Source organism: Talpa occidentalis, unplaced genomic scaffold (assembly GCF_014898055.3).
Source record: "Talpa occidentalis isolate TD23 unplaced genomic scaffold, MPIMG_talOcc4v2.1 talOcc4.11, whole genome shotgun sequence".
Lineage (NCBI taxonomy): Eukaryota > Metazoa > Chordata > Mammalia > Eulipotyphla > Talpidae > Talpa > Talpa occidentalis.
The window spans coordinates 92,735,688-92,762,914 of NW_023601104.1; the positions used below are offsets into that span (position 1 = coordinate 92,735,688).

General features: G+C 37.6%; 1 protein-coding gene across 6 annotated transcripts in view; it reads right to left on the bottom strand.

The window, feature by feature from the left end:
* Nucleotides 1-27,227, bottom strand: part of LIN52 (lin-52 DREAM MuvB core complex component) — a 79,543-nt gene that overhangs the window by 21,529 nt on the left and 30,787 nt on the right. Inside the window, exons 6-7 of one of the 6 annotated variants that reach the window (XR_008550621.1) lie at nt 6,406-6,546; nt 3,021-3,648 (exon numbers count right to left, since the gene is read on the bottom strand). The exons of 3 other annotated variants lie outside the window; for them this stretch is intronic. Coding sequence is in view for 1 of the 3 variants with exons in the window: in XM_037503864.2 (XP_037359761.1) it covers nt 6,158-6,198 (41 nt within the window). In the remaining 2 variants the exon portion in view is untranslated. Of the gene's footprint in view, nt 1-3,020; nt 3,649-5,385; nt 6,199-6,405; nt 6,547-27,227 lie in introns of those variants that run through there. 2 more of the 6 variants (XR_008550620.1, XM_037503864.2) reach the window with 2 other exon arrangements.

The following is a 27,227-nucleotide window of genomic DNA, read 5'->3' on the forward strand; positions in this document are numbered from 1 at the left end:
AGTTCGATCCCAGTCAGGGAGCTGACCTGCATGGCACAGAAGACCTTCCTGTTTCGCCCACTGCTCCCCTTAGCAGAATATTTCAGTAGATCTGATCTGCCTGTTCTGTTTCCCACTCTGTCTCCTGTGAATCCTCTCACTGCCTTCCCTCCCCCAGCCTATACACCAGTTTTTCTATGCAAAAATAAATAAATAAAATCTCTAAAAAATAAGTGAATATGTGGAGAAGCAGAAAGGAGGGCCAAGGCATTCCAGATGGTGGAAAGGAACAAAGACATATAGGGTGACTGGGGAGACAGAAGTGAGGTACAAACTTCAGAAATCCTCACATCTAAAGATTCAGAGGAGGGGCCTCCCTGGTGGCGCAAAGGGTTAAGCACTGCACTATGAAGCAATCCACAGCCTCTGCAGCATGAGTTCGATCCCCAGCAGGCCAGGGAGCTACCCATATGGCACAGCAGACCTCTCCTGTCTCGCCCACTGCTCCCCTCAGCAGTGTACTTCGGTCAATCTGCCTGCTCTGTTCCCCACTCTGTCTCTGGTGAATCCTCTCACCCCCCCATGCCTCTGGCCTTTACCCCAGCTCTTATATGCATAAATATATAAATCTTTAAAAAATAATAAAGATTCAGAGGAAAGGATACTAAAAGCATGGGTTCACAGAAGCCAGCGAAGTAGCTTCTGTAAAAAGTAATGAAGCTAAAAAAGGCTACTGGATAAAGTAAAAACTGATATTTAATTTATTGATGGGAAAAAAAGTGTAGGATAGGGAGGGGCACTTGATTTGAGAACTGAAAAACTGGGTTTTCAGTTGATTTTCAAGTATGGTAGAGCCAACTCTGAGAGATACAAGTGCTAACAAACAAACAAAAATAGTAGTTTCCATGAGTAGAAGCAGTTTCCAGATTAAAGAAAACAATTATCAGTTCACAACTAGAGTGCTGGATTCAGTTTTCATTGCCATATTTTAAGAAATATATTGGTAAACTAGAATCTATATCCAAAGAAAGGTAACAGGAGTATTATCTCAAAACTGCAACAACAGGGAGTCAAAAAGACTGGTTTTATGTACTCTTATCCCCTTTAAGCTGGCTTCATCTTCTGTATCCCCATTCTAAGCAATGAGAGCACCTCTACCAAGTCACCGAAGTTAGAAATCTGGGAAGAACAGATTTCTCCTCCTCCTTTACTCCCATCTTCAACTGGTCACTAAATGATGTCTCTAACCCAAAATTCTCACACCAATTGCATTTTTTGTACCACTACTTTAGTTTAGTTCCCCTTCACTTTATCCCTGGATTATTACTGATAATCTAACTGACTTCGAAGTCTCAACTATACTCTTACAAAACTACTGTCTACACTCAAGTTCTAGGGAATTTTCTATAGTCAAATCTAATCCTACTACTCCCTGGTTAAAAAAGAAATATCCAATCACTTCCAATCATTTGCAGATTAACAGTTCAGTTTCCTTTGTGGTTTACAAGATTTCTACCTCTTTATTTCTTCATTCATCAGATATTCACTGAGCATCTGTTATGTGCTAGGCAACGTGAATGTGATGATGAACAAGCCAGAAGAGGTCCTGGCCCTCATGGAGTTTGTATCTAATGGGCAACTTCATCTCTTGCTATTCTCCCACATGTTCCAGCAGCAGGAACAAGTAGCATTTCTTCAAAAGCACCATGTAACTCCACACTTCTGTGCCTATGTATATTATTAAATTACTTAGATTGGCCAAATAGCTTCTTCCATTTTCCTATACTATTTACCTTATATCCATATGGTAAATTTGTACATCCTCTTCATTTGGCTTCAAGAGTCTTTCTATAAAGGCTTCCCTGAAATCCTCACTCGGGGAGAGTTGGTTGGATGCAGTCACGCACTGCATGCAAACTTATTTTACAGTCAACTACAATTATCTGATTACATGTATGTGTCTCACTGAGTGATGACTTACTCAAGGATGTCTTACTTATCTTTGAAATCTAAGAATTTAACAGTGTCTGAGACATAATATAAGCTCAATTAATATTTTTGAAAGAACTGAATTATATGATTAGGCACATGAATGAATTTTTAAAAGGGGCACTATAATATATTTCCTCAAATATATTAACCTATGTGAGAGAAATTTGTACTTTTTAAAATGTTACTGACATCATAAGTAACAACTGTGACTATAAATTAAGAAAAGTAGGAGCAAAGGGAAAATTCTACTAGGATGATTTAATTGTCTAGCAATGCAAATGAGCTCCATACTGCTGGAAATGTTGAAATGGATGTTGGAAGACGAACAGACTTATGGTGCCGGAGAAAGAGTAAATAAACATGGAAATAAGATTAAAGATTCCTTAGAAGTCACCAGAAAACAGAAAGCAGAATAGAAGGAAAAGGAAGAGTAATTGAATGAGGAAATGAAGGGCATTTTTTGGGATTAGGAAAAAGGAAGGGAAAACAGAGACAAAGGACTTCGATATTAAGGTCCGCTTAAGATAGCCTAGGTATTCCCGATAAAATAGAAAAAAAAAAAATGGACTGAGAATGTAGGAAAAGAAACTAATTTAGAAATAATCACTATGGAAAGTCAGTGACACATTCCAGATATGAAATTCTGTTTTGTTTTCAAGGGTCTATGAAACAGGCAATTTCATACTTCCATCCAAATTTTAACATTCCTCTGTCCAGAAATTCTATTTATTATCTAAATAAAGTCATTCGATGTCACATTAAATATATTTCCTTTCAGTCTGAATGGTTGAAAAACTGATTAATTTTTCTATCAGAATATTTACTAATTAAAGGCAAGTAATAACAGTATTGCCACCCTGTTAATAAATAACTGTTACAAGGAAGAGAACCATAAGATTAGGATAAACAAAACGATTATAAAAATGGAGCAATGTAACATAGACTCCAGCTGTTGATTTTGTAGATCCTCTGTTGCAGGTAGAAGGAATAGAATCCTTAATTTTTATGGTTGCAAAGATTATGTGAGATCATCTAATCTATGCCGACCTAATCCCATGCATCATATGGTAACATTCTAGAGAGGGTAGAAGAGTTCTGCCTGACCTACGGGTGGGAAACTTGGTGCTTTTTTAAGAGTCCATTTAATTTCTGGACATTTGGAAGGTTCTTCATTATACTGTGGCAAAAACAAAACACCCTTTAACTTGTCTCCATTGTTATTAACACTTATCTTCTGGAATAGGACATGGATAAATGCCATGGTTAGTCTATGTAGACAAAATGGAATATAATGAGTCTAATCAAAAGGAAACATAGGTGAAGTATTAGGGACAACTAAGTCAATAGACAGTTGTTTCCTGAATACTTTAAGAGCAGTGAAAGTAACCCCTTATCATCTTTCTTGTCACTAGGATTCTGTTCAAACCCAAGGGGTTTATAGAAATTATACAATTCTTTTGCACTTGCAGATATTCAGTATTTCTTGGATGAAGCATACCGTAAGGAGAAACAGCATGTGATTCCATAGCCAAACATGGACGATCCATTAAAAAGACAAGTGACAGCTCCAGCCCTCTCTAGGAACATTTGTCACCTACGCCTTTATCCTTCAGGGATTTGAGTTGAATGACATTTGCTGTAGGCTGATAATTAGTTTTTCTTTCTTTCTTTTTCTTCCTTTTTAAAAAAAAAAAAAAAAAGCATAAGAGGCCAATGTTGGCCTCTTCCCCATGAGAGACAGTAGCCTGAGTGGTTTTGGGAATATATGCCTTGATCAGATTTGCACTATGACTCCTAAATGCATGAGTTATCCCAGAAACACCTGCTCTCCTGACAGGCCACCTGGGACCAGCAGAAAAAGGATCCATCAATTCCCCTCTCCCTAGAGAGATCACCCAGACTTGAGTGTTAAATGTACAGTTCAATGCCATGTTAAAAACTAAAATTCCATATACCAAAACATACCAGTTACCAGAGGTCAATATTTAGAAGATCCTAATAATAGAAATTAGCATAGAATTTATTTTTTTCTAACTGAACTGCACTCAACTAAATACTCAGAAAATTATCACTCATAAAGCAGGAAAAATGGTAAAGAGTAAAATTAATCATATTGTGTCACTAATATATTGCTAAGAACTTGACTTTTAGGTTCTATACCCCATCATATGATGAAATACAGCTGCACTGCACCAAAAAACTCTGGACTACTTATTTTACATTACAGTAAGTTTGGGCACACAAATTTTATAATATAAGGACTAAAGTTTTTAAGTAATCACTTTTTAATTCAAAGTAATTACCTTCCTTTTTTACAAAGAGAGGTAGACATCTTTTATTTTTGTCCTATTCATAATCATTTCCTGTTTCGGTTTCCAATCATTTTCCTACTAAATATTATTTAGCCTTGTGTCTCCAATGTTACAATGCCCAGTCTCCTTCCTATTACCTATTTCACCTATTTTTTAACTATTTTAATTATTGTTTAACAATTAAAGTTTTATACATACATATTTCAAAAATCAAGTAATTCTGTAAGTTTTATTAAGAAAAACTGCAGTTCACTTTTACCAACCATTTTAGTGGCAACCATTTTCACCCTGTTTAGCTGATTATTTTATATCTCTATATCGCTAAATGATTAAATAGTATGCTCATAAGACTGCTTTTTCAACTTGAGGCATTATGTATTTTTCAACTTGAGGCATTATATATTGACTTCTCTCACTAGAGACAGTGATGATTTAAAACTCCTTTCTCCACCCCTTCACCTTAATTCCTTACAATACATGTGCAAGCATCCTGTCTCCTATTCCCTGAATTACATACTATAACTTTACTTAGGTCAATATTCAACTTTCTACACTATTACTTTATAAACATTATAGCTTCTCATATAATAAGCTATGATTCTCTTTTCTTGCTTGCTCACTTTTTATTTTCCCTAGATTTTTTAGTTTCCCCGACTTTTAATCTATTGATTGAACAATATTTATTAACTTATCTCTAGGTTCAACCATAGACACCATGTGAGCCTATTGTCTAAATCTTAAAATACTGAGATATATGAGGCCTCCCTGGTGGTGCAAGGGGGTAAGTCTCAGCACTATGAAGCTACTGGCAGCCACTGCAGCATGTGTTCAATCCCCGACCAGGCAACTAACCCATGTGGTGCAGCAGACCGTTCCTGTCTTACCTGCTGCTTCCCTCAGCAGTGTATTTCAGTCAATACCCCTGTTCTGCTCCCCACTCTGTCTCTGGCATGTGAGTCCTCTCACATGCCCCCAGCACCTCTGGCCTATACCCCCAGCACCTCTGGCCTATACCCCAGCTCTTACATAAATAAAAAATAAATAAAAATAAATCTTTAAAAAGATTTTTTTTTAAAGATATTGAGATATATCATGTCATTTATCAATTTCATCTTCTTGAAGAAGTCTTCAGTATGGTCTGGTTGTCTTCTGTACCTACTGCATAGCAGTCAACCTGAATTCATCCTCTCCCAGGCTGGGAAGATCCTGTTTTCTGGATCCCACATTGTTTTCTTTTTTGGCTTATTCCCCTATTTGGGTGGTACATGAGTTCAATAGTTCCTAAATGTTTAAGAGATTAATTTTTTGGTATCTGGAAGGATTTTTCAGACTAAAACTGTATGTTCTACAATTTGGGGAACTTTTCTTGAAGTATTTCACTAATGACCTACTATTAATATTTTTCTCTCTGTTGGAACTCCTATTATTCAAGTTTTTGGATCTCATAGATTGGTCCTTTTCTTTTTGCTCTACATTTTAGGAGATCTCCTTAACTTCAACTCTTAAAACTTTCATTGAGTTATTCATTTCTATCATATTTTTAATTTTGTGTGCTTTTTTCTGTTCTCTAAGTAGTCCTGTTATTATCTCTTTCGTGGTAACGTATCTCCCTAAAGCTATTAATGAGATAGTTTGTGTTCTCCAAGTTGGCTTTTTCCATGTGTTGTCTTTGGTATTTATTTTTTTATTTAGGGGTTTTTCTCATATATTGGTAATTTTTTATTTTTCCCCCCATATGTAATAACAGGGAACTAAAATGGTGCTTCAAAAGTCTGAATGTGGGGGTTGGGGGTTGTCAACTGTGACTTTCACTGAAGCAGGCCAGGCAATCTAGGTGTAGAACTTCCAACTTCAGTGACTTTATTCTTCTTGGGCTAGTTGGATCCCCCCAGAGAAGTCTCTTCCAACCTGCAGACTAAAGAGGTATAATTCACTGCCTTTTCAGTATAGAATATTCATTCTCTATTGGTCTGGTATCCACCAGTTGTAGAGTCTCTTTGTTTTACCCGCTTTAGCTAATAAACTTCTCTTTTGTGGGGTAGAATAAAGCAGGTGATCTAGGTTTCTTACTCCTTCTTAAATAGACTTTAATCCTCTTATTTAAACTATCTTCCCCTTCTACCTGATACCAATGTTCAGCCTTTTGGAGAACTGTGAAGTATGAACTGATTTGGTCTTGGTTTTCCTCACTTTAAGGTTGTCTTTCTTAGGTTTACTAAGTCTTTCCAATACTTCGCTGCTGTGTTCTCTCAAGAGCTTAAATCTTAAAAAACAAAAACAAAACAAAACTGGTCTTAATAGGGTTTGGAAAGGGAAGGAAAGCAAATGTGTGCATTAAATCCACCATTAATCTGTAAGATTCTCTCCCCAAATTTATTTTTTCACTATAGACAATTCTAACTTTCTCCATTATACTGTCTGTCATCCTCCCCACTCCTACCATGGTTTTGTCTTTACATTCCTAAGTTTAGTTATATTCCTTCTAGAAAGTGAGAGGCAGTGGATAGCCTCTGAAACAGTAGCAATAAGGAAAAGAATGGCTAAATACCTATCTGTTCTCTGACTACCTTGGAGACTATTGTTTCCACTTCTTATTCTGTAAATATAAGAAGATTCCATCTATTCAACAGGCATTTGCACAATACTATGGCATGATATACAACAGTAATTAACAGCATGGCTTCTGACAGCAAGAGTCTGGATAAGGAGTGAGGGGTGGTCTCAGCACCCCAGTTGGGAAGGCATGCACAAATATCATTTGGGTGCTAATGGAAGTCAGGAATAGGAGCTAACAATGTGGCTAACAAAATTGAGAAAGAACAGTTAACAGTTCCAAAAAAAAAAAAAAAATGGTTAGAAGAGATTCAAAAGAAAATTAGGTGAATTCAACGTAGGGTAGAGGTTGGGAAAGTTATCTTCTACTGATATTCATGCTTTGTCTAATTATTATCAGAGTTTTTAATTTAAAAAATTTGTTAATATCTATTATTTATTAAACTCTTTGGTAAAATGCAGAGCCAATAGAATTTTGGGGAGACATGGACAGATATTTCAAACTCTAGCTTATGTGGCATTTCCTAGTGCACCCAGTCAACTGCAAAAGTTACACATATCTATTTTTTAAAAGATTTATTTTTATTTATTTATGCACACAAGAACTGGGGTATATGGAGGCCAGAGGTGGGGGGTTGGGGTAAGAGGATTCACCAGAAACAGAGTGGGGAGCAGAACAGGAGGATCAACTGAAATATACTGCTGAGGGGAGCAGCACGCAAGTCAGGAGAAGTCTGTTGTGCCATGTGGGTTAGTTCCCTGGTTGGGGATGGAACTCAGGCTACAGTGGCTGGCGATAAATTGATAACACTGAGACTTAACCCCTGCGCCACCAGGGAGGCCCAGAAACAAACATCTATTAAAAAACCAAAACTGGGCCTCCCTGGTGGCGTAAGGGGTTAAGACGCAACCTATGAAGCTATCTGCAGCCACCACAGCACAAGTTTGATCCCCAGCCGGCTAGGGAGTTACCCACAAGGCGCAGCAGACCTCTCCTGACTCACCTGCTGTTCCCCTCAGCAGTGTATTTTGGTCAATCTGCCTGTTCTGTTCCCTACTCTGTCTCTGGTGAATCCTCTTACCCCCACACCTCTGGCCTGTAGCCCAGTTCTTGTATGCATAAATAAATAAAATTAAAAAAAAACAAAAAACCAAAACTATTCACGATGCAAAACAAAATATTTTATTTGGGGCCTCCCCTGGTGGCACAGCAGTTAAGTGCTGGGCTGCAAAGCTGCCCGCAGCCTCTGCAGCACCAGTTCGATCCCCGGCTGCCAGTGAGGGTCCTGCATGGCGCAGCAGACCTCTCCTGCTGCGCCCACTGCTCCTCTCAGCAGTGCGTTTCATCGGTCTGCCTGCTCTGTTCCCTGCTCTGGCTCTGGTGAATTCTCTCACCCTCCCGTGCTACTGACTGTACCCAGTACTTGTATAAATAAATAAATAAATCTTAAAAAAATATATTTTATGTGTAAGATTTAATTCATACAATGTTTTGTACTCAGTGTCTCAGATATTCATTTATTTCCTCTCAGTTCCTAGGTCACCTCTCTGCTCTGCTTTGTGATACTGGGACTGGAAATGTATATACATTTCCCCTCTTCTGGCTTGCCCAATTTTTAGCTAGCCAACAGAGAGGGCATTAATGCAACACCAAAAGGCTGAAGCAGAAAGAAGGAACTTTCCTTCTTCCTTCTGAATATATGATTTTTCTATACAGTGACAAGAAGGATGGCAAGTGTGGGGGTGGAAGGGTGGAGTGGGGGAGCCAGGAGTCCCAACTAGGTGGCCCTCAGTTCAGTGGTAGGCCTCCCACCAGCTACAATTCTTTCCTACCACACAGGTAGTTCCTCCAATTTGTCAGCACAGAACCCTCTGGCAGTGGGCAACATATTCTCATGGCAGCCAGGAACTTTCTTCAGTGGTTTGATTCTCAACCTTGCAGGGACCTCTAAGTTTCTAAGTTCTTTTGTGGTTCATATTTCCTTCAGCCCTGGGGGTAGCAGTTTTCTGCAACTGCTATCTTGGTGTCTTTTTAAACCCCCCTTTAGAAGTTAACCACCTTCTACCTTGTTAATAATTTTTCAAAAAATTCTTTGTTTACAGTACTCCTGATTGAATTCTGACTGATACAATCACTCCAAAAAAAGAGCAAATAAATGAAACACACAATACACCATGGTGATCCCCACACCCTGATATTAGAAAGCTAACTACTGTTATAAATCCACAGAAACTACCTAATATCAATTCTGAATTAAAAAAAAACATAAATATTAAGGTTAACCAAACTGTGAGTAGTAAGCACTGAAGAGTAAGAATAAAGAACCAACTACATTAGAGAAAGTTTTAGATTTTTTTTTAAAGATTTATTTATTTATGCATATAAGAGTTGGGGTGCAGGCCAGAGATGCCGTGTGGATGAGAGGATTGGCCAGAGACAAGTGGGGAACAGAACAGGCAGACTGACTGAAATATACTGCTGAGGGGAGCAGCAGGTGAGACAGGAGAAGTCTGCTGCACCATGTGGGTAGCTCCCTGCCCGGCCGGGGATTGAACTTGTGCTGAAGAGGCTGTGGATTGCTTCATAGGGCGGTGCTTAACCCTTTGCGCCACCAGGGAGGCCTAAGTTTTAGATTTTGTTGTGATAAAATTACAAGATTGGTGGCTGACAAGAGCCAAGTAGATGAAAGAATCTGATTATAAGAAAGCATTTAATACTGCTTCTCCTGGCATCTTCCTTGCAAAATTAATTAAAACTAGTCAGGATATATGAGTCTCATGAATTGAAAACTGGCCTCAAGACCGCACGGAGTGATTATAAACTGCCTTAAATCACACTGAAGAAAGCGTGAGGTAGACTGTCCAGAGAGTATTAGATTGGTTATAATCCAGTATTTCCATTAGTGCTTGGAAAAGTAAAGAGGAAGTTAATTAAAGTTTAGTAGACATTAACTAGAAGGGATGTGTGAAAGCCAGTATAGTCTAAAGTGTAAAAGATTAGGAAGTGAAAGAAGATATATGAAAGATCTCTTCAAAGACCAACTCTTTCAATGAATAATTAACATGAAAAGGATTTTCACCTACTGATCTCAAAACTTCCATATGCATATGGGATGTCATAAAGTTGACAGGGAAGAATCAAAGGCTTATAGCTGGGCTAACTAAGAGCCCCCTAAGGGACCTAATTCCTTTTAGTCACTAGGGATTACAAACTTTTATAGAGAAGAGTGTCCTGTCTATATATAATCCTTTGCACGGCTATACTCCACAGGAGCTTGAGTTAATGCCAAAATTTCCTTGCCACGTGGATTTGTACATTAACAAATACACAGAAGCAGAGACAGAGAAGAATAAGCAAAAGCTTAACACCAGCAGCCATAAAGATATAATTTATGCCTTAATAAAGAGATGGCCTAAACCCAGAAGCTTTCACACCTCTTCTCTCTTCTCCTGCACCTTCCTGGCACTGATGTGTGTATCAGGCACTGGGAACCCAGTGGAGAACAAAGCAGATACTCTAACAAGTAACTATAATACTGGGTAGCATAGGAAGAAGCAGACAGTGCTGACAGAGCATATGTCATGGGCATGGAAGTGAAAGTTTGAGTAACCTAGTCTAAGGGTCAGATACGGCCTTCCAAAGGAGACTAGAGTTTGCTCTAATCCCTGTGTGGGCAGTCCATCCTTCTCAAGGGAGTGAAATGTCAATGGTAATTTCCTGCTATGGAACAGAAGATAGTCTGAAGCTTCATGTAGTCAATAGGGATGCAGGGCCTGATTTTCGTGAAAAATTTCCTTTTCTATATTTGGATACTGTTGTCAGCATATGATGTCAAAAACTGTAGCAGTCATCTTGCAAGTATGATGGAAACCAACCTAAGAGGGACTCCAACACACCACAGGTGGCAAAACAGAAAGATGGAAGGAACATGAATCTCCAGCAATAATGTCGAGCCACTGGAATGAAGTGACCCTGAAAATGAAATACCTCTGCACTTCTTGTTAAATGAAACACCCTTATCCTTTAGGCCATCTTAGCTAGACATTCTGCATTTTACAGACAAAAACATCCTATAACTGGTAAGAGTGGTAGTTTGTTTGATAAGGCTGCTGTAACAAACTATTATAGACTCAAAAGCATTTCTATATAACAGAAATTTATTGCCTCATATTTCTGGATACTAGAAGTCCAAAATCAAAGCTCTGTCAGGGTGCTTTCTTCCAAGGCCTATGAAGAAAGGATTTGTTCCAGGACTTTTTCTGTGGCTTGTAGGTGGCAGTTTTCTATGCGTATCTGTCTCTGTCAGAATTTCTCCTCTGTATAGGGACACCCATCATACTGGATTAAGGCCTACCCTAATGACCTCATTTTAACTTGATGACTTCTGTAAAGACCCTGTCTCTAAGTAAGGTGACATTCTGATGTATGGAGGGTTAGGACTCTGATCTATCTGTTTTTCAGGGGGACATAATTCAACCTAAAAGGCCTAAAAGAGGCCTTTTAAAGAATCTAAGGAAAGTCATGGATATTCTCTGCAGAAAAATATACATGTATATGCATACACAGTGTTTGAATATTATTAATACAAAAAGAAAACACATTTTATTTGATTTAATTATTAGTGTTAAATAAGATTTAAAGCTTAGAATAGTTGAGATCCAACCATTGGGATTACAGAATCAACACTGACATCCATGGCCCCAGCAAACCTATATCATCGGTAGGCTGGAAAGAGCTCTGAGGCCCAGCAAAATGGCAGGAAGAGAAGGGCAGAGGGCACTGGGAAGAAAACTATAGCCATCTGGCACAACATCAGTATACTTGTAATACGTGAAGGACAAAAATTCTGAAATCTTGTGCTTCTTGGCTTTGAGAAATAGCATGCAAAATCATTAAGGGTCACTGGTGAACTATGGCAATTAGGTTAAAAAAGTTTGATTTCTATTCTCCACAGTTAAATAACTTAAGATACTAATAAGGGCATAAACAGACACTTTCTTTCCTCTGTTAGCATTAAAGATCACTGCAAAACAAAGTCAAATTACAAAGATACCTCTAATGTTGAAACCAAGAGTTGGGAACATTTGCAAAATCACCTGGCAATGATAGACAAAACCATACATTCTGATACTAGGAAACTATATTTTCTCTTCCACAGGAAATCCTCATAGCCTCCGGAATAGATCCTAGTGAATGAGAACAAAAAATTAACTCTACCTGGAAATAGGTAGACACTACACAGAAAGGGTAGATTTGAAATGGCCTTCAAACTGGAAAAAATGGATAGGACAATGTTAGGAGGGCTCGTTTTTAAAGGCACGAGGAATCAGAATTTTATCTTATAGAACTCAAGGAGTCAAAGAACTTGTAAAGATTTGTTTTTTAAGATGTGGATCGGAGACAGCCATTTTCACCACTGACCATGGCAACTAATAATGCTACACACCTAACAGCTACTCAATTAATACTTGTTGAGCAAATGACAGGCTAAAGCCTTAGCAAAGAGTTGTTAGAACTGTAGATTAACATATAAACAAGTGTGAGTCCAAAAAGCCAATATCGGGTGTTGACATAAAAACAACAAAAGTATGGAAGTCTTGATGCTTGTTTTTGTTATTGCTCAAAAAGGGGTATTCTGAGCTGTAATCAAATGATACCAATTCTTTTTGTATATTAAAATGACTTTATCTGACTTAAAGTTGGAGGACAAAGCAAATCAATAACCTTATACAGAGGAAATAAGGCCAAGTAAAATTGCATCTAAAACATCAATGTTTATTTCAGTCTGTAAGCCCTTTTTTTTGCCTGGCTGTACAATCTCCAATCATCCCTGAAATAGAAGTGATTGGGTTCTTCTGGACCCACCAGTTAAGGGGAGGGAACATTTATCTACCGTCAATTCATGAGACACTAATCTCCTTCCCACTCCTCTGATTACAAGCAAGCAGGATGCTAGAGGAAAGGCTTCAATAGAAGCTTTAAAAAATAAATAAATAAACCCAGGCCCTTCTGCTCCAGGAATACAGAAAAAGATTGGCATTAATGTAAGAGAAAGTGATCGGCCTAAACAAAAGCCAATCTGAAGGAAAAGCAAACCCCACAAGCTAGCCAGCATTACTGCAAGGAAGATAGCACACTTGTTAAAAATGTATATTTTAATTTTCTATATTGCGAAAAGACCCCAATTTGCCCGGGGATCTAGCTAAGCTGCCATTTTCTACTACGACAGAGTCTAATCTTTATTTAATGGATTTAGCATCTATCTTTACTAGAGTGGTCTCTAAGGAAAAGGGGAGGGGAGAATGAAGGGGCAGAGAAGAGATGATCAGATTCCCCCCCCCCTTTCATCCATCCAGCGCTCATGTTTGTGTTCAAAATTCAATTACCTCCTTATTGATACTTCACAGAGATATTTAAGCTGCAAACATGAAGCCCTGATTTCCCAAGGGGCCATGCCCCTCTCTATTTCACTGCTCTGCTTCCCCTAGGGTGAATTCCTGAGGCGTCCATATTAATAGGTAATCAGTCACAATTCATTTATTAAACAGCTAGCAAGGTTTATCAGCCTGTCCTGATTAGCCCGAAGAAACCACTGAATTCCTAATTTATTTATGGAAATGTAAGTGTCTTTTTGAATTCCATTCAGGAGCTGCAGAAGTGTTTTGGTCTTAGCATACTGCAATCTAACAGGCAGCACAAGCAGCTAGAAAGCTTTCCAGGAAGAAGGAGCTGCTTGCCACCAGAAGGCAAAGAGCCAGGGACATACACTACAGAGATTCTTCTCCTGGCCCTGGGATTTGGGTCCACATAATCCTTGGATTAGTACTTATTTGATTGCTTTCTGTTTACATAAAAGAGTTTGAAATGTTGTCACTAGGCAGCCATTACTATCCACTGTAACAAAAATCAATTTCAGGAATGCTACTTTTTTTGATTGGCAGAAAAATGGTCCTTAATGGAGTAGAATTGAGGACTCAGTGAGTTAAAAGCCAATCATTCTTAGCAGAGTTAAAACCAACACCTGGCTGGAATACAAACCCAAACTACAATAATACTTTCCAAGCATTCATCTTAAAATAGTAACTAAACCAAACCCTGTTTTAATCTTCACTGTTCTAAGCTACAGTGACAAAACAGCTTTGCGTATAATTTTCACAATTCGAATCAATTAACAATTCACCCCAAATTGCCCATTACTAATTAAGTGGCCAATACAGATTAAATAAAGCTCTTAGGAGTAACATTAAAACTCATGCTAACTGCCCCAATAAGTGCAATTAGAAAAGAAACAGTCTTAAGAACATGAGCAGATCATATAAACTAGAGTCCTGTTTTCAGCCAGAATTACAAGTACTTTCTTCTGGAAAACGACAAAATATATAAAAATATGAAGAAAAGTAGCCGACATTTCAATGCCAACAAATCATGCTGCTAATGCTTATTTTTGTATGGATAATCCACCACCAGTATTTTCAAATCCTAATTTGCCTTTCTCATATAGTTTGCTATGATTAAAAGCACACCCCTAATAATCTACTATATGCAGTGAAAGGCAAACCATAATCATAAAAAAACAACAATAATTGAAAGACCTGGACAGTACTTAAAATTGTCACGGGTAATCAAAAACAAAGAAAGTAAGAGAAACTGTCACAGCCGAGTCTAAGAGGAGATATAACTAATATATTTAACTATGGTATCCTGTATGGGACCCTGGAACAAAAAATAGACATTAGGGGAAAACTAAGGAAATCTGAAAAAAGTATGGGAAAGAGTTCATCAATTGTACCAAATGCCTAACAGATGTACCATAGTAATATGGAAAACTGTACTTTTGGATTGTGGATTATCTGGAAGTTCTCCTTCAAAATTTTCCTATAACTAAAACTTAAATTTTATTTAAAAACCAGAAACTGACAATTTACAAACTAAATTAGAAAGTGGCCAAAACATGAGTAATTTTTGTTTAAAATTTTAAAAGCGTTTAAGAGAAAGTTAAAGATATACTTTTGAAAATTCATTTTTTTATTAGAAACAATTATTTTTGGCAGATTTCAAGATACACATTTAGAAATGAAAATTTATATATATACTTATTTGTTTTTACTTGAAAGGACTAGCAAAAAGTTACTAGTACATTTATCAGTTTTAAATATTCTCCAGAAAAATATTATCTCCATGTACATCAATGGCTATAATAATTGCAACAGGAAACTACCTAAAATATATACACATACACACACAAAAGGCAAACCAGTTCTAATATTAAAATGAAATATAATGGGAGGGGTGTCTGAGAAAGAAATCAATATATCCTCAAATCAAATGTTAACATTCTGAACTGTTTTACTACTAGATTGTGTTAATGTTATTACTGTTTCTCTCCTTAAATTTGAATCATCAAATATTAATTTATTAGTAAGTACTCTGGCTAAAGAGAAACATACACTCAACTCAGAAGCACCAGCTTCCCCCACTCCCAAATTAATACTTACATACATTAAGATTTGGTTACTAAATTCAAAGCAAGACATAATAAAATTTTCTTTTAAGGCCCAATGTCTTTAGCTTCTAACACTTAAAAATATTGATGTCTCTGGACTCTAAAGTACTAATTGTGGAAAAGCAAAAAATGAAGCACATCATGGCAGGCATAGTATAACACACCAAAAGCAACTACTGTGGACTCAGATGGCTTCAATTTGATTCACAGCTCTTGGGCTGGCCCAGAACATTGAAACCCTAAAATGGGGTCAATGGTCTAAATGACTCCCAGTGAAGTTAGGAGGTTCTGGAAGCTATGTACTGAAGGCACTTAGCACAGAACCTATTAGTAGGCACTCAGATCATAATGGCTACTGAAGGTATGCTATCAATGTTTCTCAGAAGATATCTGATGATTACAGATAGAAAACTTGAAGAAAAGTTAACTGACTTCCCAAATTATATAGTTTTGGAAACAAAAGGGCAAATCAATAACATCTGATGTAAGAAAAGTTAACTGAATGATGAAAACAATGTAGATCATTACCATTACTATAGCATCCTTAAAGATAAAAACATGCTTCTCATGCAGTTAATAACCTACACGGAAGGCAAATCACATACGTATTATAAACATATGTATATAGTATATAACATATGTATTACATATGCATTATAAACATGATTATACTGTATGTTATATGTGTATTCTAAGCATATGTATTATATATGTATTATAAACATATGTGTATAGTGTATGTAATTTATCACCCATATATCACAGGTGACAAAAAGAAAATTTAATCAGGTTAGTGAGTTGTCCAAGGTCAACAGCTAATAACAAGCCAAGTCAGGACTTTAATGTAGTTCTTCAGACTCCACTGATATCCCACTTCAAACAGTATAGGTATGTTCTATCCTTTGGCTGATAACTCTTGATTCTGACATATTACTGTAATCTATGTCAAATTCCTTACAAATAAAACTCCTGTATGCCATTAAATTTCGTAAGCCCCAGTGCTTTCGTTAAGCACTACCATTTTAAGAAAATTTAAGCATGAAAAAAGTGACTATTCAAGTAGCATATATTTTGTATTAAAATTACCAGCAAAAACAGAATAGTCAACCACTTTAATTTTTTCTTTTAATTTTTGTTCAAGTGCATCCTAATTGCCTCATCAATAAATTTCACTGACATCTTTGTACAAAGCAATCAGTCATTCTGTTAATCTTGACATATACATATGCCTAAATACAAGACAGGCAAAAAAATGACAATGTCCAAATCCTTCCTGAATATTCTATTTATTAGCACCTGTGAAAAGCAATACCACTTTATCACTACAGGGTTTTGTGTGGAAAAATACATCCTCTAGTTTTGTGGACTCTAAATTTTATTGGTCATATGAAATAGTAATACATAAAACAACAAATGTATAAAAATATTTAAATGTTCTTTCTGGTCTACTTGTCCCAACATATGACCCGTATCACTCCTACTGAAAAGTTTCTAAGAATCACACCCATAAATCTACATTTCAACCTAAAACTTCAAAGGGAATACTGCCATCTACTGAATTACATTCATCACTATTCTTTCTCTATTCCAGTGTTAACCTCATTTAATGACTCCTTGGGAACAAAATTTTTTACACTAAGGGATGTTTATGTTAAAAGCAAACTTTTAAGGCACAACAGTTATATATATTCATAGTTACCCATGACAAAAATACCCTAGAATATCATTTCTATTGTTTTTATCCACTATTTTGAAATCTGGGGGATACGTTCCCTTTTTCTTCAGTATCTTCTTTCCTAACTGGCTAGAAAATTACTCATGCTCAATAACCTTTATTGAGCTTCCATAGCAAACCAGAAAGGTTATGAGAGTTCTTTCAATTTAAGGACAGACTGACGATCAGACTTTAGAGTGAGTTAGTTTCAAATTTTATCTCAGCCACTACTTGTCTTACATTACTTTTAGTTAATTCTAAATTATAATATATACAGAGAAAAATGTACAAATCTTAAGTATATCTATGAGGAACTTCACAAAACAAAGACATAACAATCACATATATCTCTAGATGGAGAACTAAGCCCCCTTCCTTCTATCTCCTCCCAACCATCAACATATCCCCAATGCAATCATTATTTTTACTTTATCACTACAGATTAGCGTTGCTTATTTTTGAGCATTATATAAATGAAACTGTACAATATGTACTATATAGTGTCTAGCTTCATTCACTCAATGTTATATTCCTGAGGTTCATTCATTCATGGTATAGCAATAAGTTGTTCATTTACATAGTTATACAGTATACTATTATATGAACATAGCATAATTTATTCATTCTACCATCAATGAATTTTTAGATTATTTTTAGTTTGGGTCTACTGTGAATAGCGTTGCTCTGAATAATTTTGTATGTATCTTTTAGTATACAAATGTTTACATTTCTTTTTTTTTAAAGATTTATTTACTTATGCATACAAGAGCTGGGATACAGGCCAGAGATGTGGGGGGTGAGAGGACTCGCCAGAGACAGAGTGGGGAGCAGAACAGGCAGACTGACTGAAATACACTGCTGAGGGGAGCAGCGGGCAAGACAGGAGAAGTCTGCTGCGCCATGTGGGTAGCTCCCTGGCTAGCCAGGCTCGAACTTGTGCTGCAGTGGCTGCAGATTGCTTCATAGTGCTGTGCTTCACTCCTTGTGCCACCAGGGAGGCCCCTACAAATGTTTACATCTCTATTTCTAGGGTACATATCTAATATTGGAATTATTGGGTCACATGGTGTATGTATGATCAGTCTGACAGTTTTCCAAAAATGGTTTTATTGACAGCAACTTGCCATTTGAAGGCTCATATTTCTCAGCAAAGGATTGGTCTTTCAACTATAAAGTGTTCATAGTTAAAAAGACACTTGGAATTAAGCAGGGAGTACTTAAGGGGAAGAAGTTAGGGAGTTGCTGAGATCATAAGAAACCTTCTCAGACTTCCTGGTCTCCCCTTGAGGACTAGGGCCTAAGGTCCAGGGCTTGCCAGAAGTCTATTTTGAGAACAGAAGAGTCTGCATTCCATGTTCATGTACTCTAAATACCAATTCATCAGCAGGTTTCTTTCATGCAGGCTCTCCTAACACTCTCTGAACATGATCAATACATCAGCCTCCCTGATAGATAAAGATATTGTATGTTTTTAAGTATAGGCCTAGTTGTTTCAATTAGAATGCAGATATTTTTACACAATAACTTCCCTCCTATCAGATTACATGGAACGTGTTTTGAAGTAAAGAGGTTTCTGAAAAGCAAGACTATTACTGGAATTGAACTGGAATTACCATAATGAAAACCCTCCTCTAAGATTTCTCCAACTTATAGTGACAAAGACCCTTGTCAATAACATGTGGAATGCCATGCCTAACTTCATTCATGTGCCCATCAGGCCAAGCGCAGTCTTATCTCATCATGATGTTTCAAGTTAAAGGTAAAAAGGAGACAGCTGCCAGAATATTTTAATACCTATGAATTTAGAGAATTGCTCGATGTCAGTCTAATCATTTTGTAGAGTTATAAAAATATCTGCTACAAAAGCAGTGCTCTAAGTATGTGCCCTTATGTAGCTCAGGGTAATAAAACACTGCATAGTCCCGGGTCAAAGACTGCCAAGCCAGAACTGATATACATCAGTGCTGCTGTGAATTTAAAAACTGTTCTGGCTAATCTTTTTAAAGGACTCTTATTTGTTTACTTAAAAATAAGAATTAGCTGCAACAGTAACCAACTGCTTCAGTGCTTCAACAACGAGTTGTGCCTGATGCTTCAGAAATCATCACTGCATGTTATTGGAGGTTAACGGCATGTAGAAGACTTAAAAAAAATCGATACATTTTTTAAATTATGGGTTTTTGAGACTCTGTTGGGTAGTAAATCCATATAGCATAGAAAGCAGAAATAATCAAAATCATTGTCAAGATACATGTCAAACTCACCCCAGGTCAGATATATTTGATAGTGGCTTTCTTATCTCTTTGTTGCCACTTACAGGCTTAACAGGGTAAATCTAGAGGCTGCTGCATGGCCAAATTATGATGTAAGTTTACTCTGCCTCTCTATTTAATTATTGGTCCATATGTGCACAAAAGAGCAAAACAGCAAAGCCTTTTACTGTACAAGTAAACTGAGCTGCCAGTAAGGGAAATAAGTATGGATCTGTGTAGGCTAATCAAACAGTAACTGCTACATAAAATGTTACATTTTTACATGGATTCTTATACTGAGGAGGAAAACAATTTGCCAATGATTATATAGGATTTACTTCTTTCATTCTAGTTTAAATATCACTTTTTAAAGATCAGTACACTGTGATCTCTCATTTCTGAAACATGGTAGTCAAGTGGCACCAAGTATATGATATGCTCTCTTGTACTTCAATCTTTTACATATTTGCCTTCTCATTTGCCACTAATCAGATTTTAAGTGCCTTGAAAGAAGTTTATACATTTTTGACACCTGGGATCTAGCATATTACTTTTCAGTGTAAGCCATAAATATTTATTTATTATGATATATTTAAATCCTAAGAAATATATGTGAGCTCTTGATGGGGTCAGATGCTATTAAAATAAATACCAAGAATGTCGGGAGATTGTTTCAAATCTACTTTAGGACAGAATAAAGGCCTTCAGTTAGAAGCAAACCTACAAGGGAATTCTTCAAACCCTTTTGGGCTTCCTGGACTAGTTTTATTTTGACATTTTCTTCTCTTTCTGATAAGAAAAAATTGAGATATAATTCACATAGCATGAAGTTTACCTACCCCCTTTTAAATTATGGGAACATACACATACATTTTAACCATCTTAATCATTTTTAGGTGTGGAGTACAGTAACATGAAGTTTATGTGAATAGTCCCTCTTCCCAGCACATTTGTTAAAAAGAGACTATTTCCCCTTTATTGAATGATTTGGTTATTTAAAACTAACTTACACTAAAAGAAAATACCTTTGCATACATAAATCACATAAAAGGAGAGGTAAACACCCATTAGACAATAGATATGTATCATGTACCACTTACAGAGTTAGGAATTCAGTTGTGAACAATAGATACCAATATATCTTTAGAGAGCCTGCGGAGTTTTAATGTTAGACTAACTCATCTACTTTGTAGCTATGTGCTAACTTCATGTAAAATTAAAGTTCCCCCTGATAATTTGAGAACTTTGATATACAAAAGGATTTCTTTTCCAAATACTGATAGGCAAAATTATCATCATCATCATCATCATCATCATCATCATCATCCTCCTCCCATAAATCCTTTTTCTGTTTTGGATTGGCTTTATAAATATTTTGTACCAGAAATGGTGAGACACCAAATTTCTCAATAGCTGGAATTTCAGGTTCTTCCCATCATGGATAATATGCAAGGTCATCCTGAATGGCTATAGTTTGCAACTCTAAATCTCAATGTGATGTTCCTGCCCCTTTAATGCTTCTGACTTTTTCACTTCTGACTTTTAAATACAAGCTTAAGGTATATAACTTTGATTTTTACTAGCATCATAAAATGCCATGCACCAAGATCTCAAACTTCTTCTCAGCTAACTTTAGAAGAGATACGTCCTTGATTATATAAGAAATATTATGGATTCTCTTACTGAAGATCAAGTGATCTCACTGGCATATCTTACACAGAAAGGTTGTATATGATTTTAAGCAGAATATTTTCACAGGTAATGAAAAGGAGTGTACCATTAAAACAGGTAAGACAAGAGGGTGGCAAAGGTCAGGTGGGCACACATGACAGTGATATGGAAGAAGTGAAAGAGTGGGAAGAGCTGGCAAAGAATGTAAAGGGAATAATATTGAAGAATCAGAAGACATTTGGGGGAGTTTTCATAAATTTAGTCAAAGCTCTAACATGGGAAACTGCTGACACCATAACCAGTAAGGATAAATAGAGCTTTAAATATAAAACTTGCAGGAAATAAAAGCAAAACAAGGTACCATTCCTAATTTCTTTGGGGAAAAAACTATCACCTGAAGGTTTCCTTTTAGAAAACTGTTTCATATATAATTATCTCCTCTACCACTTTTTTCAAGGTTAATAGTTGAAACTTTTTCTATAGTTCAGTACATTTCATTGTCTCAACCACACATAATAATCTGACATCACTATTTTTAGTTTGAAGATTCAGATAAATTCAAGTTAGTGTTTCTATGAATAATTCAGTATTTTATACTATACTATTTATTTTAGTGGAAGAATTAGTTACTTCCAATTATAGAATAATTTACATCCAAAGCCCAAGAGAGGAATTTAATTTCTTTCATCCATACCTTATTGTATTTCAGAGTAAAAACAATATGCTTTGGGTTATCAAATACTTAGGATATCACAGACTTGGGAATTCATAAAGTTCATTCATGAATGTCAAGGTCCTATCTTGAAAGCAACAAGTTGACTGTAATTTACTACAAAAGTGCCAGATGCTCATTTTATAGGCAGATTTCATAAGCCTTACTTTAATTAGAAGTTGTTAGAGCTACATTTGGCAAGAGAAGATTCTCTCTCAGATGTTAGGAATATTGTTAGAATCTTTTTATTTCATTCCTTCTAGGAGACTAACTGAAATAATTTGAGGGTTAAAGATAATTTGACAGATAAAAATTTTCATGGTAAATTCTTTCTTGAAAGGTCAAATGCATATGCTAAAATGTACTGATTTTATTTATTTCATTATGGAGACTACAGCTTAGAAGATATAAAATAGTGGGCAAAATCAGAAGGTTGGTCTTTTATACTGTAGTTATAGCCCACAAAGCTGTAGCAAATTGATCATTGATATTACAAATAATTGCCTATTTCAAAGCTCATACAACTTGTACTAGCTCCAGGGAAGTGATTTGTATAAACTCTAGACTTACTCCATAATCCACCTATAGAAACTTTGCTCCAGAACTTGCATAACAGTCACCCTCTTCAAATGGCTTAGTTAAACCCCTAACTTAACACAGAGTTGAAATTTAGTCAAGAGAAGTAGTCATGGGTCTAAAGGTCAGCAAACCTCTTTTAAAGAAGAAGAGAGTAATGTCACGCTTTGGGGGTCGCGGTAAATCTGTCTCATATGCTTCTATTTTTTATTTTTACAACTCTTTAGAAATGTAAAAACCATTCTAAGCTCAAGGGAAATCAGATAAATGCAGCGGGTCACAGTTTGCTAACCTTTAGAGTAGTGCTATCCTATAGGAATGTCCCATCTCTGTGCTAATATGGTAGCCACTGTCTGCAAATGGATACTGAGCATTTGCTAGTACAACGAGGTACTGAATCTTTATTTTATTAATTCCTATTTAATGTTAATTAACTTTAAATGTCATATATGGCCAGTGCTTACCATTTTTGTTTCTTTTAATTTTTTTTTTCTTTTCTTTTGTGGCTACCATTTTGAATAGTGCATTATCTAGAGGAATACCAAAAGTCCCCAAGGACCTCAGCAATCTCTGCATACCTTTGCTCTCAAGAACCTGTGGAAGACTTCAACAAGAAGTAAATCAGGTATAAACAGTAATGTTATTAATGCTAGCTTCCAACAATTAAGCTAAGCACTAAACCCAATTCAAATAAGTAACACTAGAAGCAATATGATGGCATTACACAAATTATTCATATGACATCTCTTCAGTAATGTTTGGGCAAATCAGAACTTGAAGTGCTGAGTGGGTCTAAGGACTTTGAGGGCCTCCCTGGTGGTGCAGTGGATTGAGCGCAGCGCTGTGAAGCTGTCCACAGCCTCTGCAGCGCTGGTTTGATTCCTGGCTGGCAGGGGAGATTCCCACATGGTGCAGCAGACCTCTCCTGCCGTGACTGCTGTTCCCCTAGGAGTGCTTTCAGTGTCTCTGCCTGTTCTGCTCCCCGCTCTGTCTCTAGTGAGTCCTCTCTCCCTCCCACGCCTCTGACCTGTACCCCAGCTATTGTATAAAAATAAATAAATAAATAAATAAATCTTTTAAAAAAATTTCTTAAAGGACTTTGAATTAAAATAGACAAAATGACTATTTGTAAATAGACATACAATGTTCCCATTTTTGGTGTGACAATTTCTACCATTCAGTTTGAATAGATCCTTCCACTGAAGACAAATTCAACTAAAATTAGGTTTCTGTTTGCCTGAGAAGACAACTGATTTCTCCCATCATTGACCTGAAAAGCTCCTGGGAAATTGCTTTGCTTCATTCATCAAACTGCCACTCCCACAGGTCCCTAAAGTTCATGAGGCACAAACTTGCTTTGTTAGTCAAGCTGTTTACACACGAAACCTACGTCCTCATTTTCATGTGCTGACAAATCACCTCCCAAGTCCATTAATGCATTCATAATTTGATTTTTGGAACTCTGAAGTAGAAAACTCGGGGAGAAAACACTCGTTTAACTTTAGAGGAAACCTACAATCAATGCCTCAGCGTAGGGAAAATGGAGTGGCTACAGCTCTTTTTTGCCTTCCACTGGTAGCCTGTCCGGCTGGCATCTGCAGCCCTGCTTTCCTTCCAGGTTTCATTGCCCACAGTGACATCGTGTTGGTGTAAAAAGTTCTTGGCAGCGCGCGCACGGGGCACACATGGACACCAGGCAGAGAAATAGACAAGATTACGAGAGGGAAACCAAGGGAGAATGCCAAAGAGGAGTAAAACTGAGTGTGTGGAGGTCATGGGGACTGGGAGGTCTGGTTGCTTCCAGCCTCCCAGCCCCTCTGCCGGTCTGCCTGCCTGCTGGTCTGCCTGTACCTGGTTCCCTGCTTCAGCATTCAGCTGTCAAATCTATCAAAGGCTCCAAGATTCCTTTTTCTGTCTGCCCGACTCCACAATGAATCTGCCTAGTTTGGGATGGTTCCCAAACACTCAGATAATACCCACTGAAGGTATATACATTTTTAATATTTATTTATGTATACAAGAGCTGGAATAGAGGCCAGAGGTGCAGGGGGCGGGGGTAAAAGGATTCACCAGAGAGAGTGGGGAGCAGAGCAGGCAGATCTACTGAAATACACTGCTGAGGGGAGCAGCCAGAGAGGCAGGAGAGGTCTGCTGCGCCATGTGGGTTGCTCCCTGGCCAGCTGGAATCAAACTCGTACTGCAGTGGCTGGCAATAGCTTGATAGCGCTGTCTTTAACCCCTGTGCCACCAGGGAGGCCCCGCCACTAAAGATATTTGTTTTTCCCACCTATCTTTAGGACCCTTTGGTGCCCTACTACTCTGGTTCTTTTGCATTTATTACCCCTGGCTGGTACTGAGTCCCAGGGCAAGTTAGGGTTAATTAGGTAGCTTCAGGGACAGTGCAGACAGGGACTTTGGGAGAGTTAAAAAAGCTTCTGCAGTAAGGACAGAAAAATCCAGAAGGGCTAATGAGGACAGTAAATTTTTTTTCCCCCAAGATTTATTTATTTATCTATCTATCTATCTATCTATTTATTTATTTATACAAGCACTGGGTACAGTCAGAAGTGCAGGAGGGTGAGAGAATTCACCAGAGTCAGAGCAGAGCAGGCAGACAGAAGTACATTGCTGAGGGGAGCAGCGGGCGGCAGGAGAGGTCTGCACGCCATGTGAGACCCTCACCGGTGGCCGGAGATTGAACCAGTGCTGCAGAGGCTGCAGGCAGCTTCGCAACCCAGCGCTCAACTGCTGCGCCACTGGGCAGGGAGGGCAGTAAATTTTAAAGACTAATAAGGAGAGTAAATTTTAAGAGAACTTGGACAGGGGCAGTGAAAGAAAGACTAAGATAAGAGCTTTAGTAAAGTGGACACAGCTGCCCAGGGAAGTACAGGCACAGAGAGAGAGCCCATAACAAAGAGGATGACAAAATTTTAGAATAAAGAAAAAAGGTTTAAATATGCCCTAGACACAGGCCCATTCAGCTCCCTTGCCCCTCCCTGGCCTGGTTCCACCAGCTTGGGTGTCCCACTTTATTTCTGTTCCTTTTTTCCTAATTAACTTTTTCATTCTCAAAACAAATTTGCCTCTTTTCACTTGCTTGCCTGAGTGTCAGCCAAGTTCCTACTGCAGCTTTGTGAGGCACCAACCCATGGTGGTCTAGTGGCTGGGACTCAGTGCTGCCACCACAGCCTGGGATCCAATCCTGGGGAACACTAGACCAGAAAACCTGACATTACGGAATCAGTACCAGTCCTCTGGCCATCTGAACAGGTACAAAAGGAGCAGTCTGGGAGTTTATCCCTATTATAACCCATAAAAACTAAAAACAAAGAGACAGAGAATGTATCACAAATGCTGGAGCACCAAAACCCTGGAAGAAGTCCCAATCCAGCAGAGCTGTGGAATGTACCTGAAGAAGAGTTTCAGGTAATAGTTATAACAATGCTTGCTGAACTAAAATAAACAATGGGTGATATAAAACTGGAAGAGAATAAAGACTGAGAATATGAGTACAACTAGAATGAGTGGGTCCAAAACAGCACTATAACTGGATTTTAAAAATACAATAGAAGGCCTCAATGGCAGACAAAAATAATTAGTGAGCGCAAAAGCACAGTGTCAGAAAATACATAAATATAAAATAAAATGAAAAAAGAACTTTAAAAAATGAAAATAGCACAAGAGCTCTTTGGGGTAACATAAAAAGAAATAACATCTAAACTATCTGCCTAGCAACTATAAATGGGAGACATTCTGCAGGGGAGGAGGAGGGGAAAGGATCAAAACAGGGGTGGAAAGAGCACAAGGGACTCTGGTGGTGGGACACAGGTGAACTGGTGGTGTGAATTTCACAGGGACTATACCTGAGAGGAGAAAGCATACATTGTACAAAAATGAAGAATATATATATATAAAATTTTTTTAAAAATTTAAAAAGCTATCAGCCTAGAATCTAGAATTAGTACATTCATACAAAGAAATCCAATGCAGCAACTGGGAAACAATGAGATAGATCTATATGTACTACTGGGGACAGACATTCAAGAGGAAAAACCAAGCCAAAAAGCAGTATGTATATTTCTCATTTGTATGTGGTAACAAACAAACTTGATTATGCGCAGAAAATGTATGGAAGTGCACATGGAGAAACTGATGGTGGTGGGTAGGGCTGGTAAGTTCAGCAGGCAGGGTTTTTAATTTTCACTTTATATGCTATATAATTAAAGTTTTTAAACTGCCAATCGGCTGTTTAAAATGTTTTTTTAGAAACCTAGAGAGATCTCTGCGGTGGTTTCCCCAAGAGACTATGAAGATGTGGTGACCTTTCTTTTATCATTATATGTTATCACTGAAATGAAAAAGTCAAGACTATTCCTTGTATTCCTAATGTCACTATAAAGTTGCTAATATTGCTTCTGTCAGTGAATTTCTTTGGTGGAGAGGAGGAAAAAAAATTCACACAACAGTACCATGAAAGTGAAAAAGGGAAAAAGCAGACTTTAAATAGGGCCTTGGTAGGACTAGAAATCCACAAGTGCCAACCAGCTCCAGGGCGGAAAAGATCCCAGGAGAGCCATCACATTTCAATTACCATCACTAACGTTAGTTATTATTTGGCCTGCTCCAGTCCCTGAGGAAGCCTGCCTGTGATGGCAATACCCAGTCTCTTCTTGTAGAACAATTCATTAGGCAAAGCAGAACAGCTGGGGCAGTCACGTGCAAGTCCTTAAAGCACTGCCACACTGGGACCTCAGGCCCAGGTTTCCCTTTCGGTGAGGGACAGCCACCACCCTTCTGACAGCTGTAGTGTCCTCCAGGGGCACTTCGGGGTTTAATCAGTACTTCCCGCCCTGGAGAGGACCATTTGATTTCTAACACCAACTAATGGCATTCCTCCTATCAGCAGGTTACACCAGACATCAGATAAGAGGCTTTAAGGCATTTTTATCTTGTTCTAATACT